We start from the raw sequence: 18,324 nt of genomic DNA on the forward strand, positions 1-18,324 counted from the left end.
ACCGTTCTTTGAGATCTTGTAACTCCTCGTCAAAGGATGATTTATCAGCCCTCCAAGAAACAAAGTGAATCATCAGAAATATACATCAACAGTGGATAGATGGAGTCTTTAATATTTAAAAGAAGAAAAGACAAGCTGACATTTCAGCTCTTGTTCCGCAACAAGACTTCCTCAAAAGTGAGACTGACGTTTCTGTTTTTTTTGTTTGTTTTTTGCTGGAGATGCAAATGTCATCCCTTTTGTGTGCTGGTCACGTGTGTGTGTCTTTGTGCGTGTGTGTGTTTCTGCAGTGAACAGAAAGTATTGTGTTGCTAGTTGACAAAGAGCATCACTGTTGTTTCGACAATGATTCGTCTTTAATCCCTTTCCGTGCGTCATCGTTTGTCTTCCTGTCATGAAAGTCACTGTAATCTCCTTCATCGTCATTTATTGATCCTCGTAAGCACCTGTGCCAAAAAAGCTTTTTCTGCTGTTGGAATAAGAGCGAGGCGTCTGTCCTGTCGCCAGGTAAGGAGCCCTGTCTGATCTTCACCAACCGCCGTGACATCCGTCGTCTGGGCCTGGAGAGGAAGGAGTACACTCAGATCGTGGAGCAGCAGAGGAACACCGTGGCTCTGGATGCAGACTTTGACCAGCAGATGATTTTTTGGGCCGACATGGGACAGAAGGCCATCCATAGGTTAGTCTCGCGCACGCACACACACACACACACATACACACACACACACATACGCACACACACACAGGTCCCCGTGTGTTATTTGACTTACCTTGACTTATCTCCTCGGTTTTCTGCAGCACTGTTCTGGACAAACGAGGAGACGTGAGCACCCACAACAAAGTGATCGACAACGTCCAGACCCCCGTGGGAGTGGCTGTGGACTGGATCTACAAGAACTTGTACTGGTCCGACCTCGGCACCAAAACCATTTCTGTTGCCAACTTCAACGGAACCAAGCAGAAAGTTCTGTTCAACAGAGGCCTGAAAGAGCCGGCGTCCATCGCTGTGGATCCGCTGTCTGGGTAGGAGGAGAGAGTGAGGCTTCATCTTCATCAGGAGGAAAACTCAGGAGTCTATCTCCAACTCACCAACTATGTTCTGTCTGTCCTGCAGCTTTCTCTACTGGTCTGACTGGGGGGAACCAGCAAAGATTGAGAAATCTGGAATGAACGGCGTGGACAGACAGGTGCTGGTGGCGTCGGACATCCAGTGGCCAAACGGAATCACCCTGGGTAGGAATACACGCGTGAATCCAAACGTTAAAAAATACACTCATATTTGATAGCGTAGCTTGGGGGGCGGCGGCGCCGGTGGCCTAGCGGTTTGTGCAGAGCCCATGTTAGGAGGCTTGAGTCCTCCAAGCAGGTGGCCTGGGCTCATGTCATTTGCCACATTCTCTCGCCCCTTGATGTTTCACTCTCTCTAATAAATAAATAAAACGCCCCAAAACAAAGTGGGGCTCAAACATAAAGATAATCAAGCAGATTCCCCCTTTTCTAAGTAAGTGATCATATCTTCAAAGAACAATGTGGCACAAGCAGTCTTAGTTTGCAAACTTAAATGAGAACGCTGTGATCTCCTGTCACGTTTATGTGGCGACCTCAAAGTCAATCAGAGCTGACCGAAGAAGGAAGCAAAGAAATTTCTCAACTCTTATTTTTTCGGATCATTTCCTCCAGCTTCCTGTCACCAACACACACAGCATCAGGGTTTACCGTCCCTCCCTCTTCACAGGACGTGACTATTATTTCACAAAGGTCACACATTAGTTTCAGCGCACGCGTTGTTGTATAGAAGCGCCAACAGTCACTGCGGCGTCTGTGAAGTGAACGGCTCTGTTGGGACTGCGTGTTTCCTTCTCTGTTGGCGATCAGGAAGAATCGAGTTTATTTTATTTTACTGAAGCATATTTTGGAAAGCAGGTCCATCGACAAAGAGCTACTCAGCACTGCTTTGCTTTTCTCCAACCTGCCAGCTGCCTGAGGCAGAGTGGCTCAATATTCAAATCCATGCGTTCAGTAATGTATGCACCATCGAAGGGTACGTGTGTGGCTTTGTTAGATAAATGAAACATTGGGGACTAAAGTGGCAGCACAGCTCACATGAAGCTCTCTGAGGATCATTGAGAGTCTGGATTGATAGTAAATAATCTGAAACAGGACCAAATGACTCAGCCGATCTTTATCTGTTCGAGACGCTTCACAAAAAGGAAATGAAAAAAGAAAAGACTCAAACCAAATGTTACGTCTATCCCATAAATAAAATGAAACAAAAGCAAACTCATTTTCCCTTCTCAGCTGAATAAAAGAACCTGACTTTGTCTTCAGGGGTTAAAGAGCAAGCTGCAAACTTGTCATCTGAGGCAGAGAAGTGTACAGAAAGAGCTGTGGCTCAGTGGCCGACCAGCCGCTCTCTGCAGGAAGTAAACCGGAGGGAGGATGTGATCTGTGGCAGAGTAATCAAAGACTATATCACATTTATGGAGCAGCCGTGCCTTCAGTCCTGTGATCTCTGCTGCTTGATCTCTAACCACACAGTTTGTACGAGTCCAGGATATCGAACCCCCGACCAGATCAAACAATGCAAACTCTGCACACACTGACAAAGCCATCGATTCCTCCTGGTTAATAAAACGTATTGATTTAATTCTTTTCTCTCCTCATGTTTCATCTCATTTCCTGTCCACTCACTTTTTAATTCTTCTCTTTTATCGTTCCCTTCTCATCTGCTATTCCTGTCTTTTTCTGTCCTCTTCTCCGCTCTCTCCTTCCCCCCCCCCCCCCCCCCCCCCCCCCCGTTTCTTATCCGTTTGTACCCTTCTTCCTCTTCCTCACAGATCTGATCAAAGGCAGGTTGTACTGGGTCGACTCGAAGCTGCACATGCTCTGCAGCGTCGACCTGAATGGAGACAACAGGAAGAAAGTCCTCCAGTCCTCGGAGTATCTGGCTCATCCCTTCGCTCTCACCGTTTTTGAGGTATTACACATTTTACGCTCTCTCTCTTTGATCGTCTCAGACAAAGACGACACGCGGCTTCTGACTGAGGTGAATGTTCCTGATTTTGATCTGGACTTATGGATACGCTTTGTCACCTCTCACATGAAGTTCAGCTCGCTCATTTTTACCTACTCCTCTCAAAGAGAATAATGAAGAGCCCTGTGTATGGTTGTCATCTCAGCTTTGGGCCTCTTTAGTCATTAACCAGCCAAACCTTTGGATGAACATAAATTTCTGTTTCTGATACAACAACGCTTCATGGACTCGAGCTTGTACCGTCTTTACATCCTGAAACGCTCGATGTTTCTGCGTCGCGCATCAGAAGTGACTCATCGCTGATAAAAGCTGGACTGAAGCACGCGACCACGTGACTGATGCTCGGTTGATGAAAACTTGCATGAAGTATAATATTACTTTTATCTACAATGCAAAACGTTCACTTCTTCAAAGATGGCCGAGTTGAACATGATTCAGCTCCTAAAAGGACGCATGACTCTAAACGGGGCAGCATCATCATGTCTGCACCTGTGGACATGCTGCCAGTCTCTGTGACTCTGGAGCTCATGGAGCAGAGAGTTATTCAGGGTGTAACGCTCTGCTCATAAGTTCTTCTTGCTCTCCTCCAATCTGTGTCTCTCACTGGTGATCGCTCTGACTCATACACACACACGGACATTTGGCTATTTCTCCACCTCTCTCACCTACTACACCCACTCGCTCGCTCGCCCGCTCACTCTCTCACTCAGACAGATGACGCACGTATTCAAATTCAGACTGGAAGGCTCCAGCTCCTGTCTGAACAGCAGGCCGTCCATGTCTCCATCTGAGGTTTGAAGTGAAGGCAGCGGTCGGTGTTTGTCTAACTCGCAGAAGTGTAAAGACGTGTAGAACCAGTCCGTAGAGCGTTCAGGGATCTCATCACGTGACTGCTGACTGCCACAGGATGTTCAGACCTTTGGAGGGGGAGAAAAAAGCAAATAATTTAAGAGCGAGGGAGTCCAAAACAGAGAGCTGACGGAAAATATTTGATTGACAGGCGATTCTTTTTATAAAAGACGCAGTGCAGATCTGCACAGATGGTGCAGTGTGGTGTGTGAATGTAGATCGTGTCAGTTTTCTTCAGACATGGTTTTATTTTTTTATTTTTTATAACGGACGTCTTGACGGTGATGGGGAAGGCAGGAGAGAGGGGGAGGGGGACTCGAGCTTCATATGAGGAACACGAGGAAGATGTGCTTTTTATTTCAGGAAGTCATGTCAACATGTCCTAAAAATAAAATTCTGCTCGAGCTAATCGTAGTTTTAACTTTCTTTTGTACAAATAAAGATTGTTTGTTTGTGTGCAGGTACCAGGTTGTTAGCGTGAGCATGATGCTGTTTTTCTTACATGAAGAATTGATCTCAAACTCATTGATCACAAAATGGAAGTTGTGCGACCTATATAAACTTTTCTTCTGCTAGTTTGGTGAGCTGGCGGGTGTCTTTGTAAAGTGGACGTCCAAAGCTCAGCTCAAACTAACTTAAAACGGAGTCGTTTAGTTTCAGGGTAGTGAAACACTTCCTGTCAGATGATGATGATGATGATGTAATAACTAAGATGTAATAAAGGAGATGTGTTTTTAGCCAGTTTGTCATGAATAAGCAGAGTTGCTCCGGCCTCTCTCCAGGATCGAGTCTTCTGGACAGACGGTGAAAACAAAGCCATCTACGGCGCCAACAAATTCACCGGCTCCGACGTGGTGACGCTGGCCAGCAACCTGAACGACCCCCAGGACATCATCGTTTACCACGAGCTGATCCAGCTGTCGGGTAAGAACCCGCTGGGAGGGGGAGGGGAGACAACACCTTAAATCCTTACACTGAGCAAAGTAACATGAGTGTCATAAAGCAGTGCTGAGCTGCATCCTGGTCTATGTGTAAATGATTTAACTAGGTTTGCAATGTCATGAGAATTTTCCTCCTTAATTAATCTTTTAGTTTCTCAGACTTCAAAGATTGAAAGAAAAAGTCCAGCTCCGACCTGGAGTAGAGTTCTTGAGTTGTCATTCCTTTATTGGACTCTGATTCTTGTGTGCAGGTACCAACTGGTGTGCAGAGAAGGGTGAAAATGGAGGCTGCAGCTACATGTGTCTACCCGCTCCTCAAATCAACAAACACTCCCCCAAGTACACGTGTGTGTGTCCAGAGGGTCAGGAGCTGGCCGCCGACGGCTTACGCTGCAGGCCCGGTGAGTCTCAGGGTCGATACGTGTTTCTTTAACTGACTTGAAGATCTGGATTCAGTTTGCATCATGAGGTGGCTTCATCTTCAGCTCATTTTTACACGGTGCAGAGACGTTTGCACTGGTTGGTCAGACCCCGGAGTAATACGACTGGACGTTCTCGGCAATCATTGTTTGAAACTTATCGCTCATGACTTTCAAACAGATGTGTTGAAAAATTCTCATTTGATTAGAAAACGTAAAATCCTGCTTGGGAACTGTCGAGATGCACAACAAACACATATTTATCAGCTTTCATTCTTCTTCATACTTTGTTTGACATTAAGCAACAGAAGTGTGCCGATCCGTTCGTCCCATGATTTTTCCTCCAAAATGTTTTCTTAAACAGTGAGCTGAATATTTAGCTGGACAAACTTTAGTACGAACCATCCAAGAGGAAGGTGGGAAGAGTTACCTGAAAGGTTTCTTTAATTTATCCACGACACAATCGAGACAAAAAAAATCAGTGTCCTTTTTCTTTCACGAAAAAACAAGAATGTAATTCACATCTCGGCCACAAGAGGCAGCATTTCCAAAAAAAATATCGTAGATCAGACTTAAAGAATTAGAAGAGAAAAACTGAGGGAAAATTCTACTGTCTCCTCAGAATATTTATCATCTTTAAAGAAATCACATTTATACAAGTGTTAATATTTTGAAGGAGGTTTTTAAATAGAAACTTAAAGAAACCCCAGGGAGCATACCGTACTACTAACCCAGTAGGAAGATTTTTAATTTGCCTCTTGACGCCTTCAGGCCAGCGTGGATTGCATCATGGGAAAACGTTGGTAATTGTCTGTCTCAGACCAGAAGCTTTGGCTTAAACAATCAAATGAATGTAAAAGCGTTAAGCTTGTTCTCATGTGCATTTCCATGAGTGTACATACAAAGGAGATGCTGTGCTCTTTACTTCCTCCTTTCTGTCTCTAATAGGCCTCTCTTTAAAGACTTGATTAGAAAGAAAGGGGAGTTTGACTCTCACCAGAATCGACCGAGAGAAACAGAATTCAGTGTGATTGTGTAGCTTCAGCTGGCTTTGTTGCGAGTTTTCATCCTCCCCTCGGTGTTCTCATGTTCTCTGTGTGACTGCTGTCTCCTCTCTGTATCCATGCCAGCCACAGACCCAGCTGTCTGTCCCTGTCACTGCTCTGACAGCTGAACAGTAGCTGACTCAGTCGGTGTTTTTGATCCACTTCTCTCCGTGTCTCTTTGGCATGCATCAACACCGTCCTCCCTCCAGCCCTCTTCTCTTTTTCAGGAGCCTTTGTTGTCTCATCCTGACAGCTGAACCGTGTGGGCTTCAGGCCTTGAACTTTAAGCGCTCTTCATTTTATGCTCTTTTTGGCGCAGTCCTGGTCCGAGCTCTTCTCGGTCATAGCGACCTCTGTGACAGCTGTGGAACGCCCTCGTGTCAATGTGTAACGTCTCATAGTCAGCACTTATGGAATGTACTTCTTTCATTGTTTATCCAGTTTATCAAAAAAAAAAAAAAAAAGGTTGGATGGGTTGAGCTCAGGGTCAGTCATGTTCTTCAACACGAGAACGGAGAACTGCGGTTTCATAGATGACGCTTTGTGTGCAGCTGCATTGCTCTGCTGAAAAACTCAAAAACTATCTGTAGTTTTCAGTATAAAATGGAATTTTATTGTTTTGTTTGGTTCAAGCCATAAATAAAACCCATCAACATTTTTAGGCCGATGAAGTTTAAACATGTACGTTAGAAATGAAATCCAGTCGACCCTACGCCTTTAATGTTCACTGATCTTTGATGTCAAATAGTATAAATGCTATTTTTGGTCTGTTTTAATTGGTTCGTGCATCCAAAGTCTGTCTTCCTGTCACATAATTACGAAACACCACTCTTGAAACTAGCTGCAGGAGACTGTAGAGCAGAGTGTGGCAGACTAAACTGTGTGTGCTTTATAAAAGGAAGACAAATGAAAGCTGAAGGGAAAAAGTTTTTTTGCATTGAAGAAGTATCTGGGAGACTCTCCCCTCCCTCTGATCCACTCAGCTCCAGTTGTTGATGGTCTCGAGTTGGCCGGCTCCTCTCTGCGTTCCCATATATTCGCCTTTTCATGCTGCTGCAGCATCGGACAGGAGCCTGACAGCTGAGTTCAGTTCTCACACTCTGCTAATTGGTCTCAAACTGTAGACCGAGACTCCAGTGTACACACAAAGCAGGGGAACATCTCCCTGACAACTGGGAGCACCAGAGTCCTGCAGAATGAACGTCTGCCTCGTTAGCCTGCACAGGACTCGGAGAGGATTTTCATCTGCGCTCGCCTCCCTTTCCAAATAACAGCTGAGACGTTCCAAAGTTTCTTGACAGCTTTCGCTGAGCTTTGTGATATCTTTTGTTTCAGTACTACTCCATTAATGTCTGTTTGGTGTTTTAATGTGAATTTGCCTTAAGATTAAGAACAGAAAACAGAACTTAATAGAAGCGCTGCAAAATAAAGTAAACGGGAAAAGATGCAAATATACGAAGAGACGTCCTGACCTCTGGGTTTGTAAAGAGGGAAGATGGTCCACCAGGAGATCTATCAAGTGAATCACTCATTGAAAGTTCTCAGGTGGCTTTGACTTGCACTAAAGAGCGACATGTTGGAAGGCTGGCTTCGACTGCTGGAGTTTTCAAACGTCTGAGATTTAAAAACCAACATGAGAAGAAGCTTTAGATGGTGTTCACTCTAATGTCGAACATGAACACTGAAAGATGTGATGTTAGGGCATCCTTCACTACAGGATGTGATTTAGATCATAGTGTGCCACAGGGAGCCTCCGGTGGACTCGGACGTAAACAGACTAGACGTGGTGCAACGACTTGCTGCAGGGATTCTTTGCAGTGAGCTGCATGAGAGACTCTCAGGGAGATACCTCCGTCAGAGAGGTGAGAGTTTTAGCCATCAGTTTCAATATCTGTCAACAAAAGCATGCTAGCTAATGTTAGCTTCAGGGCTAGAATGTTCTCTAAAACCTGCTCTAACTCTAAGTATGCCTCTGTCTCTATGATGTTTGTCTCATTATCTCCATCTTTAATTCTACATTTAAGACCTCTTTGAAATGACAGAAGTACCAAAGCGTGCATCGATTACATTCTACCTTAATTTGTTAATAAATTAATTACTTTTGCTTCCTTCTTTGAAAAAGTGTTTGTCCCCTCGCTGGAGGTTTTTAGTTTCTGAATGCCCTACCATTAACAGATAATCTGGGACCAGCCAAGGTCCCGGTACAAGTGCTTATTTCTTAATGTTGGGAGAGAGGAATAAAGAAAACTGTGAAAAGGAGATCTGGGGAGGCAAGTTCTCTGTGAAAAAAATCCATAGTGTGTGTGTGTGTGTGTGACAATAAAAGAGCGTGTTATCAGGGAGCTCTGCAGCCTGTGCACAGCCTGCCCTGTGGACAGAACTGTAACTGGCTCCGTGTTGTGAATGTCCCTGCAGCCTGATTCACCTCCTCCCGGGCTGTTTGGGAATCTGTTGCAGCCTCCTGGCTCCTTCCAGCTGCAGTGATGGCTGAACACACCACCCAGACTGTGTGTGTGTGTGTGTGTGTGTGTGTAATTTTTAGGCAGCTTGTGTCTTCATTCCTGCAGAGTGAGTGCATGCATGCAGATCCAGATTTTGTGTGGGCGCTACTGTGAGTGTTCTTGTGTCTGTGTGCTCGTGTTCACACGCCTGTTTGTTTGTGAGTCGATGTGAAAGTGTGAATAGCCCGGGAGGGGTGAAAGAGGGATGCCTGTCACTCTCTGAATGAACCTCCACTTCCCTCCGAGTTGGGCTGCAGCCAACATCTACGTTGCTCCTTTCTAAACGCTCAGATGAAATGTTGATCCCTTTCAACAGCCGTAACGAATAGAAACTGTAGAGCGTTGTGTGCTTTCACCTTCCACCGACGATAATCTTGTTAGTGAGAGAAAGTAATAAGCACCGCTCTGAGTTCAGAGCTGAACCCAAAGTGGGACTCGTAACAGCCTTTTAAAGGTGACTGAGCCTGAAGGAAAACAGGCTGGAATAAATGCAGGTTTTCTTGTCGAACTCAGCTGGGGCCTCGCTTAGTTCCACAGTTTTTGTCATCATTAGTCTGGCCTGTTTTTAAAAGGTGAGAGTCGAGATGTTTCAGTCTCATATCCTACCTCAGTTCTGAACTAGATAAGCTAATCATGAATAAATCCCTTCCTGTACACCATTACATTGGTTTACTTTGACTTTTTAGGAGTCCTTAATGTAGCCTCTAATGGGTTTTAAAAAAATGTTTTATCACAGATTTGTTTACTCTCAAATGTAAGTAAACGGAGGAACTCAAACATCAAGCTTTTGGTATTGCCAGTTTGCTGTTGGAAGTCTTATAAATGTCCTCAGAGGATTTTTCTCATCAGCTGAGTGAGTTCGCCCAGTCTGAGTTTAATCACCAGTTAAAAGATTTAATTTGTCTCTCAAATCTCTGCACAGTTTATTTTTAGTGGCAACACTGTACACAGAGTAGTGCCGGATTGTAGCCTTCAGACTTTACAGTCGAGTCTGAAAATGATCCTTCAGTGGTCCCTCTTCAAAAGCGTTTTACCAGGAGCTGATTCCCCTTATCCTAAACAGACTGTGATTCAAACGATTCCAAACGTTCATTAAAGAGAGTCTTCACATTTATTGATTAGTGTCTCTCCACAGTCTAGGACTGAGTTTACAGAGAACTCGTGGTCTCTCAGCCCTGGAAGCCCAGAGTCCAGGACATGCAGTGATTTTAACACTTCATTCAGTTCAGGAAGATTTTCCAAAATTCCCAAAGCTAACATCTTCACTCCACCCTCAGGGTAGAGCGTACGTCCCCTATTGTATAAACAACTTTTAACATTTCACTGCTTCCTGATGTTTAGCAGCGCAGTAAATGTTAGCTAGGAAGTGGTTGAATGCAGATTTTAGTTTGATTTAACCCTGAGCTAATGCACAGTATTTTTAGTTAAATCTTTTAGCTTTAGCTAACTCCAAATCTATTAAAGGTCAAATATTCTGCAAAATACACTAAACCATGTTTCTCTAACATTGTGTCTCTAGTCTGTCTCCAACTCCCCATACATATGAGAAAAGTCCATCCTCTCCGTCTTCTGCCTGCTCCATTTTTCAGAAAATGTGTGCTCAATCAGGCTGTTTGGAGATTTCCCCTTCATGACATCACAAAGGGCAGTTGCCCCTCCCCCAGGTGGGTGACACTCCCACAGCTAGGTGTTTGTTCTGCCCTCTGAGTCTGCCTTCTCACCGTAAACAACAGGACATGGAGCGAGTACCCCCGAGCCCTTCCAGAGAGGGGGCGTGGTCAGACACCGCTCATTTACATATTTAAAGCTACAGACACAGAAACAGCCTGTTCTGAGCAGGGCTGAAATAGAGGACTTTATAGAGTGGATTTACAACAACACACTTCACACTCATGTTTTCAGGAACTCTGAGACTTATTTACACTGAAGAGGAGAATGTGTGACCTTCAATGTTCCCAAACCTCTGAAGTAGCAAGGCTTTGAAAACAGTGAACACAAAAGAAAATTGAAAAAACAGATGGATTTCTGCTGCTGTATTTTATTTTGTATCCTCGTGTGTAATGAAACAGTCTGTCAGCGACTGCAATGCGACTGGAAGTGTGTGTACTCCCTCTTCTGAATGTTCCCTCTGTTTGATCAATGACTCGATTAACTGACGAGTAAATCCATCTTAACTTTCAGACAATCGATCAACACAGCACTGATAGATACTCCAGGTAGCTGTCAGCGAGGGCCTTCAGACTTCTTCAGTCTAAGTGGGCTTGTGCTTCATGTTGTTTTGTTTGACTGTAAAGATGATGTGCATTATTATACACCTCCCACACAGCGGCCCTATCTGCTCTGTGATTTTACAGCAAACTCTGCTCAGCGCATCGATTGGACCGTGCTGCTCAGTACTGGTTGGACTGAAGCCGATGGGGGACCTTCCACGTCGATGTTCTTTACTGCACAGTGTACCACTTCTCTAAACCCGTTTCAAAGCTCCCGAGTGTCCTCTTCTCTAACTCCTGTGCATCTCGGCTGAATGAATAGTGCTATCAAAGCTGGTCTATTTGTAGAGATGTGACGATGCTTCTGCTCAGTGTCTCTGCTGTCATGACGGCTTTGTGTTGCGTCTCATCTTCTCTCTCCTGATGAAGAGAGCTGGATGGCTGCTTTCATCTGTTGTTTATTTACTAGTTTAGTCTCCAGAGACCTGATCTATTTTCACAGGCCTACTTGCATGTTGGCAGTTTAGAAATAGGGCAGCCCGATAATATATATTTTTTGTTAACAAAGCCTGACTCTTGGCTCTTTCTGTGACAGATTCCACTGCCAAAGGTGGTGCAAAGGATTCTGGGATCGCTATAAATCCATCCCCAGGTAAAATCAGCTGTCGCCTGCTCCTGCTCTCGGATGACGGCTCGCCTTAACGGATGCTGGGTTTTGTTGATCGTGTTGTAGTGACTGCTCTCCTCTATGGTTTCAGAAGTTTCTATTTGAAGCTTTGCACTGAGTAATCTCTGTCTCTCTCGTTTCTTTTGCATGTTCTCGGTTCTTCTTGTTCTGCTGCTGAACTTATCGATGAGCCTCGGTTGGCTGTTTGTTCCCCGACCCGCTTCTCTCTGTGCTCCGGGGTTTGTTGCTGGATTGGAGTGCACAGACGGGCTTCAGGGCTTTGTGCATTAGAGAGAACTGATTTAAGTCTGTTTACGCTTCATCTGTGACTCGTGGTCAAGTTGCCTGAGGTATGCGCCAGTTAATTAGATTACAACTGTGCTTTTGCCCTGTGCACTCGATTTCAGATGTTTTGTTTTGTTTTGGGAACCCCATGACATGATCCCACATTAGTGAGAGTTACTTGATTTAGCTTATTTTACTGAGTTGGCCAGTAATGTGAAGTCTTATTTATTTTTTTTTTAATTATCCTTTTTTATTATCCTTTTCCCTCTTTAACATACACCACACATTTACACATTTCAAAGCAAGTCAAAAGTAAAGTGAAGTTTGTAATCTTAGCCGTGCACTAAATGATCAGTTTCCTGTTAAGTGAGCGTTAACAAACATGTCCTGACATATAAATCCTTCTTCATGTCTGCAGGGCGTTGTTTGTTTGAAACGGTCTACAGTTCAAGAATTTAACATTTCTTACTTTATGTTGGTCGGACTTCTCAAACAATGGAAATCTCACTGATTTTGTCGATATTTGTTTTCATCTCGTTTACAGAGGTCACTTCAGATCTTTACTGTAAATGCTAACGTGTTGTTTGTCCTGATGTAAAGCTGTTTTAGTGTTTGTAACTCTCGTTCCCATCAGAAGGGGCGGAGTCGTTTACTCTCCACATATAAAGGAAGCAAATGACTTGACACAGCAGTTTCCTCAATGAAGAAAAAACCCCTGAATACTTCCTGGTGGAGTCATCCACAGTGTGTTGGGTAATGTGTTGCCTCAACTCAGATCAGGTTTCTTTTAAGTGATTTGTTGGTTCATGTTGATGGAAGAGCTGAAGAGAGACGGCAAAGAGAGGAGAGGAGGCGATGACGTAGCTCACAGTCTGAGTCTCTGATGAGAGAGCAAACTGCAGAGTCTGTTTTTGTTCAGGTGAGACTCGATGTTTTAAATGTGATCAGAGAGCTTTAAAACAGACCACAGAGGAGTTTTCTGTGCTGCCACATGAAGTCAGCCTGTGATGAAGATTATCTGTCCACTTGTCTCTGCACCAGCAGATGTGAGTCTGCAAACATTATCCAAGAGCACCACCTTGTGACTGAACAAGGAAGTGTCGGAACACAACCAATCCTGTAAGCGTGTCGCTCAAAGAGAAAACTAACTCTGCATGTGCAGATAAACTCAAAATATAGCCCTTTATTTAAACCATTTTTCAATCTGTCGAGGAAATGATCAAAAGTTGACTCCACACAATAAGACTCCTTTTGATGAAAGTTTATACATCAGATGAATACTGCAGGAGACATGATTCAACATCACACTTGTGCTTCAGTGTCATGTTTCAAACATGACTGCCAGACACTTCCAAAGACTTTACCATTATCAGGGTCATGCCAGACTGACCCACCTAGACTAATCTGTGACGTCAAGAACCCTGGAGCGAACAACAACTCTCCCAGACATCCTTACAGATATCAGGAAGAGCCGACGACTCTCTCCGCTGTTCTAAAGCTGAGCTCTGACCGACATCAGCAACAGTGAATTATCCTTACACATTAACTGAGGAATTACAGAAATTCCATGACACAATAAAGTGTCTGGACACGTCCTTCATCACTCCCTTCCCTTCCCACCTTTATCCCATGAAAAAGACTGTTTGACTCCACTCAGACTCATGAAGCCTGATGTTTTCTGATTAAAGTTCACACAGTCTGAAAGTGTAAACTGACAAATGCACATTATTTAAATATGATGATTTGTAAGCAGGAAGAAAACATTCACACCTCACAGATTATTCTTTGATTTTAAATCAAATCAACTCCTGATAGAAAAGTAATACAGATGAGATGCATTCGAAATGTTCAGGTACAGTTTTGAGTGTTATTGCAGTCATCTTGTTTTGTATTGATCAGTTACAGGAGCAGCTTGTTTTAATGTGTACATTGTACATCCTGGATACTGGCCTGTGCTCAGTGTTGGATCAGAGCTGCAGAGAAAATCCTTCCAGCTGCAGGTTAAATGTGCTGCAGGTGCTCTAAGTGTTCTTCATCATGAAGACGCAGGCTTTAGGTCGACGTTAGATAGAAAACACAGAGCTGTCAGCTCATTACTGACGGGGTTATTTTCAGGTGTGATACCACGAGTGACCACAGGAGGCGTGACTGTGTCCAGTTTGGAGCTGCAGCTCGTTGGCTGCTCTCTGTCTGATTGAGTTCAGTGAGCAGAGACGGCGTGTCGATGATGTCAGAGGCGTTTGGCAGCAGACTGCCTGAACGTACACTTTAATCTTTCTTTGTCCTGAGGTCTCTGCTTTCAGCCGAGCTGTTTGCCAGTCATGTCACTCACTCACTCACTCGTAGCCAACATTAGAAGAGTCTGTCCTGCTGCCTCAACACACTCACACTGGATAATGGATAATAATAATGTTCAGCCAAATATCCCGATCCAAACTCGTTTTGATTTGAGGGAAACGTTGTCATTGTTTGTCTAAATGAATAAGCCGGCATTCATTCCTCCAGTATTCACTTTGACAGATCTAACACTTCTTAGCACTGCAGCAGGCCTCATTAGAAAGGAGCATGTGGATTATTATGTCATGTATGTGCTGCTGTGACGAGTTGGATGTCGGGAGCAATTTGTGTCCCTCTGCTGCTGAAGCATAGTCTGTTGGTTTTTTTAAATCCTGCCTACATGCAACCAGTTAGTCAGTGTCACACAGACGCTCACATACAAATCAGCTTAAATCAGTTTATTTATTTTAACAAGTTTGATTTAAAACAAAAAACAATCTAAACCTCAGCTGGACTCTTTCCATCTTTTAACCCTTTCCACCCTGCTCTGTTCCTTCCCCAGCCTCCTACTGCTCGGGTGATAATGGAGCCTCTATCAGTGCAGCGTGCGTGTGCTGAAACTGAAGTCAAGTCCTGGCTCACTTTGTTTGACTTTGTTGACCTGTGGCTTGTTTTTGTCTTTCAGAATCCAACGTGAGCACATCGATCCAGGTGGACTCCACAGCCAGAGGTTCTGCTGCTGCCTGGGCCATCCTGCCCGTCTGTGAGTGGAGCACTTCCTCCATCTCTCTCTCTCTCTCTCACACACACACACTCACTCTGACTCTCACACACCACACACACACACCACACACGCGCACGCTCACTCACTCACTCTCAGTGTGGTCCACATTAAGTCTTTGGCACCGACGTTAGCGCTTCTCCATCAGAGAAGGTGCCAAACAACAAAGAATAACTGCAGGTTGATCAACACCCTGACTTAACACAGTCCTAGATGTTTGTGTTAATACAGTGTTTGTTATGACTAACATGAGCTGTAACGATGCCCCCTGCTGGACTGATTTATGTCTGCATCTTCTGTAGACTTCAAAGTAGAAGTGTTTAATGGTGGACGGGTTGTTTAACATCTGCTGAACATCTGGATGAAGGCTCGCTTGACTTGATGTTAGGGACACTTGGATTTGACCCTTTGGCTTCGGTGCATCAGTATCTCATGCAAAAATGGCGGTTTGTAGTCCAGAAATGGGACTTAGAATTGTTTTAGATAAATGAAGAACAAAGCAAGACGGTTTCAAAATCTCCACACAGGAACAAAGGGAATGACTAATGAAGACTGACACGTGTATCTGATTTACATACACACACTTCCTCCTGCAGTAAATGATGGTCTGTCTCTGTGCTCAGTGCTGATAGCCATGGCTGCAGCCGGCGGCTACCTGATGTGGAGAAACTGGCAGCTGAAGAACCAGAAGAGCATGAACTTCGACAACCCGGTCTACCTGAAGACCACAGAAGAAGATCTCAACATAGACATCACCCGGCACGGCGCCAACGTGGGGCACACGTACCCAGCTGTGAGTAAACATCTGTGCATGTGCATACCTTTTTTAATGATAACCCTGCACATGAAACCTGCCAGAGAAAACACTCAGAAGCAGCTCTTGTTGTTTTGCAGCAGAAATGATTTCATCCTGATGTATATAGATATGTATAGAATGGAGACTACGTGCTCTTGACCTCCACGCTCGCCGTGACCCCGGGGTCTTCAGTAATCCTTAGAGCGTTGTTGGCCGTCCACGGAGCACGTCTCTCTGTACACAGATTAAACAGATTAACCTCAGAGCCGCAAGATGTACACAAACCTCTGACATCACTGTCACAGCTGCAGCACAAACATCTGTCCGACCACACGCCAGCAGGAGCTGCTTTATTCTATAACTTTAATGCAATGATTACAGATGCATCAGTCCAAAACATATATCATAAAAATAACTCTGTTCATCACACAGTTAAAGTGGCTGCAGGGTGTAGCTCCTCTGTTTTGATTCATGATATTGGACTTTGGCCGGTATGCTAATAGTCTGTGCCGCTCGTCTGCTGATTCCAATGGATGCACATATTTTCTTCACTAATATCCCAAACCATCCAGCCTCTCTTGTAGAGTGACATTAACGTGTCATCCGGCCATCTGTTTTAGAAATGGCTCACAGGCAGAATTATAAATAAAGTACAAAAGGCCCACTCGAACGTTACCTGAGGTCAAACATTCACACGTCCTTTAGCAGCATTCAATAATATAAGGTCAACGACTGAGCCTCAGTGCTAACACTGATGGAATAATCCCAGTAAAATATCCCACCATAAGAGCTTAACATCTGCTGAAAGTGGCTCTACCATGAGACGCACTGATCTAGACTGAGGACAAACCTCTGTGGACATGTGCGCCTGTAAAGACTATGAAAAGGAACTGAAAGGATCCACTGACAGACTTGTTTTAAAACTGTTGTAGTGTGGCCCGCTGTGTGCTGCAGACCATGCAAAGACATTCTTAAATCAAGCCGACCATTTTTTTTCCTGCAGTCTCAACTCATCCCGTCAACAAAAAACAAAAAGTTGTAATGATTGCATCGCTCCTCTGTCCTCCCCCTCCCTCTCTCTGTCTCCAGATTTCGATAGTGAGCACAGAGGACGATTTATCATGATCATCAGTTTTTTACGGCAGCGCTGCACGCCGCCTCCTCCTTCCCAAGCCAAAGGTTGTCCGTAACCGCGGCCCCAGCAGCAGCCCTTACCGTACGACCACATGCCTTCTGAAGTGCATTATGTCATCACCTGTGGAGAGGATGACCTCACGAAACGTTATTTATTATGTGAATACTGCGATGAATTAAGTGTCATAACTGTTCTCGACCGGCGCGTCCAAAGTCTGGAGGATTTTCTTTTTTCTTTTTCTTTTCTTTTTTTTGTTTGCTTTCGTCTTCAGTCATGTTTCGGGGCCTCGGACACATGCTTCCCATCTTTTTGGTTGCCCCGCCCTCTTAAAGGAGTAGACGCCAATCTTTTTGCAACACGCGTGGAAAGTTGGTGAATTTCCACATTTTGGCGTCGGCTCTCGCAGGGTTTGAACTGGAGACTGACGAAGCCGGCGTCTAAGACGGTCAGACTCCTTCTTGACCTCGCTCAGGAGGAAGAGGGACGGGGGAACTTGGTCCCTACTGTATTTCTTGCTTCCTTCAATCCAGCAGGCTCCTGTGTGTGTGGATCTTCTGTTTTTGACGGTAAAATACGATGTACGTTTTCTTTAAGAGTTTGTTAATTTTCTCTCAAACGGTACCTCCTGCGGTGCATTCTTACAAGCTGTGTTTTCAATCAGTATTATTATTATTATTATTATTAGAAGCTATGTAAGGATCGCCATGGTTACAGCCTTTGTAAACACTGTACATAGATCTCCATTATGAAGCTGGATCAGGACTCTCTTCAATGCACTTTGATCAAATGTTCCTCGTGTAAATAAGATTGTATACATTTCACTTGGAGGTGATTTTTTGCTAAGGTTGGGCAGCGTGGGTTCGAGTTCAGATGTAATTTAACAAGAAAGGAAAATCTGAAAAAAAAGAGTACAACTGAATTTGGTAAAACTATTTTGTATGTTTATGTGCTGTTGCTGTGAACTTTTTCTAGCCTTGTACAGCGAGGGGAACTTAAAGAGGTCTGTATCTGTGAAGAAACTGAATTTGCAAATTAAAAATTTAATCTACAACATTGTTGAAAAGATGGCCTCCCTGTGTTCTCTGTGGTGCACGCTGTGTGAGCGTACACATCTGTGCTCGTGGACCGCAGTTTGATTTTGGTTCCTGACGTCCGTGAAGGGAAGTGATGGCGTCCCTCCAGCGTGCACGCCGCACTGCTCCGAGAAGACGAAATCTTTTGTTAATGCTGAGAGGAGAAAAAACATGATGCGCACACACAAGGCTGAAACACACACACACACACACACACACACACACACACACACACACACACACACACACACACACACACACACACACACACACACACACACACACACACACACACACACACACACACACA

At 44.4% G+C, this 18,324-nt stretch overlaps 1 protein-coding gene across 1 annotated transcript in view; it reads left to right on the forward strand.

Moving 5' to 3' along the window:
* vldlr (very low density lipoprotein receptor) overlaps positions 1-17,992 on the forward strand; it is a 55,621-nt gene extending 37,629 nt beyond the window's left edge. Inside the window, exons 11-19 of the mRNA XM_079365204.1 lie at positions 508-679; positions 799-1,023; positions 1,115-1,233; positions 2,838-2,977; positions 4,666-4,807; positions 5,076-5,225; positions 14,915-14,992; positions 15,634-15,803; positions 16,896-17,992. Of these exons, the coding sequence (XP_079221330.1) occupies positions 508-679; positions 799-1,023; positions 1,115-1,233; positions 2,838-2,977; positions 4,666-4,807; positions 5,076-5,225; positions 14,915-14,992; positions 15,634-15,803; positions 16,896-16,931 (1,232 nt within the window). The 3' untranslated portion in view covers positions 16,932-17,992. The remainder of the gene's footprint in view (positions 1-507; positions 680-798; positions 1,024-1,114; positions 1,234-2,837; positions 2,978-4,665; positions 4,808-5,075; positions 5,226-14,914; positions 14,993-15,633; positions 15,804-16,895) is intronic.
* Positions 17,993-18,324: the final 332 nt, after the last annotated feature.

This window comes from Symphodus melops, assembly GCF_947650265.1.
Source record: "Symphodus melops genome assembly, chromosome: 16".
Lineage (NCBI taxonomy): Eukaryota > Metazoa > Chordata > Actinopteri > Labriformes > Labridae > Symphodus > Symphodus melops.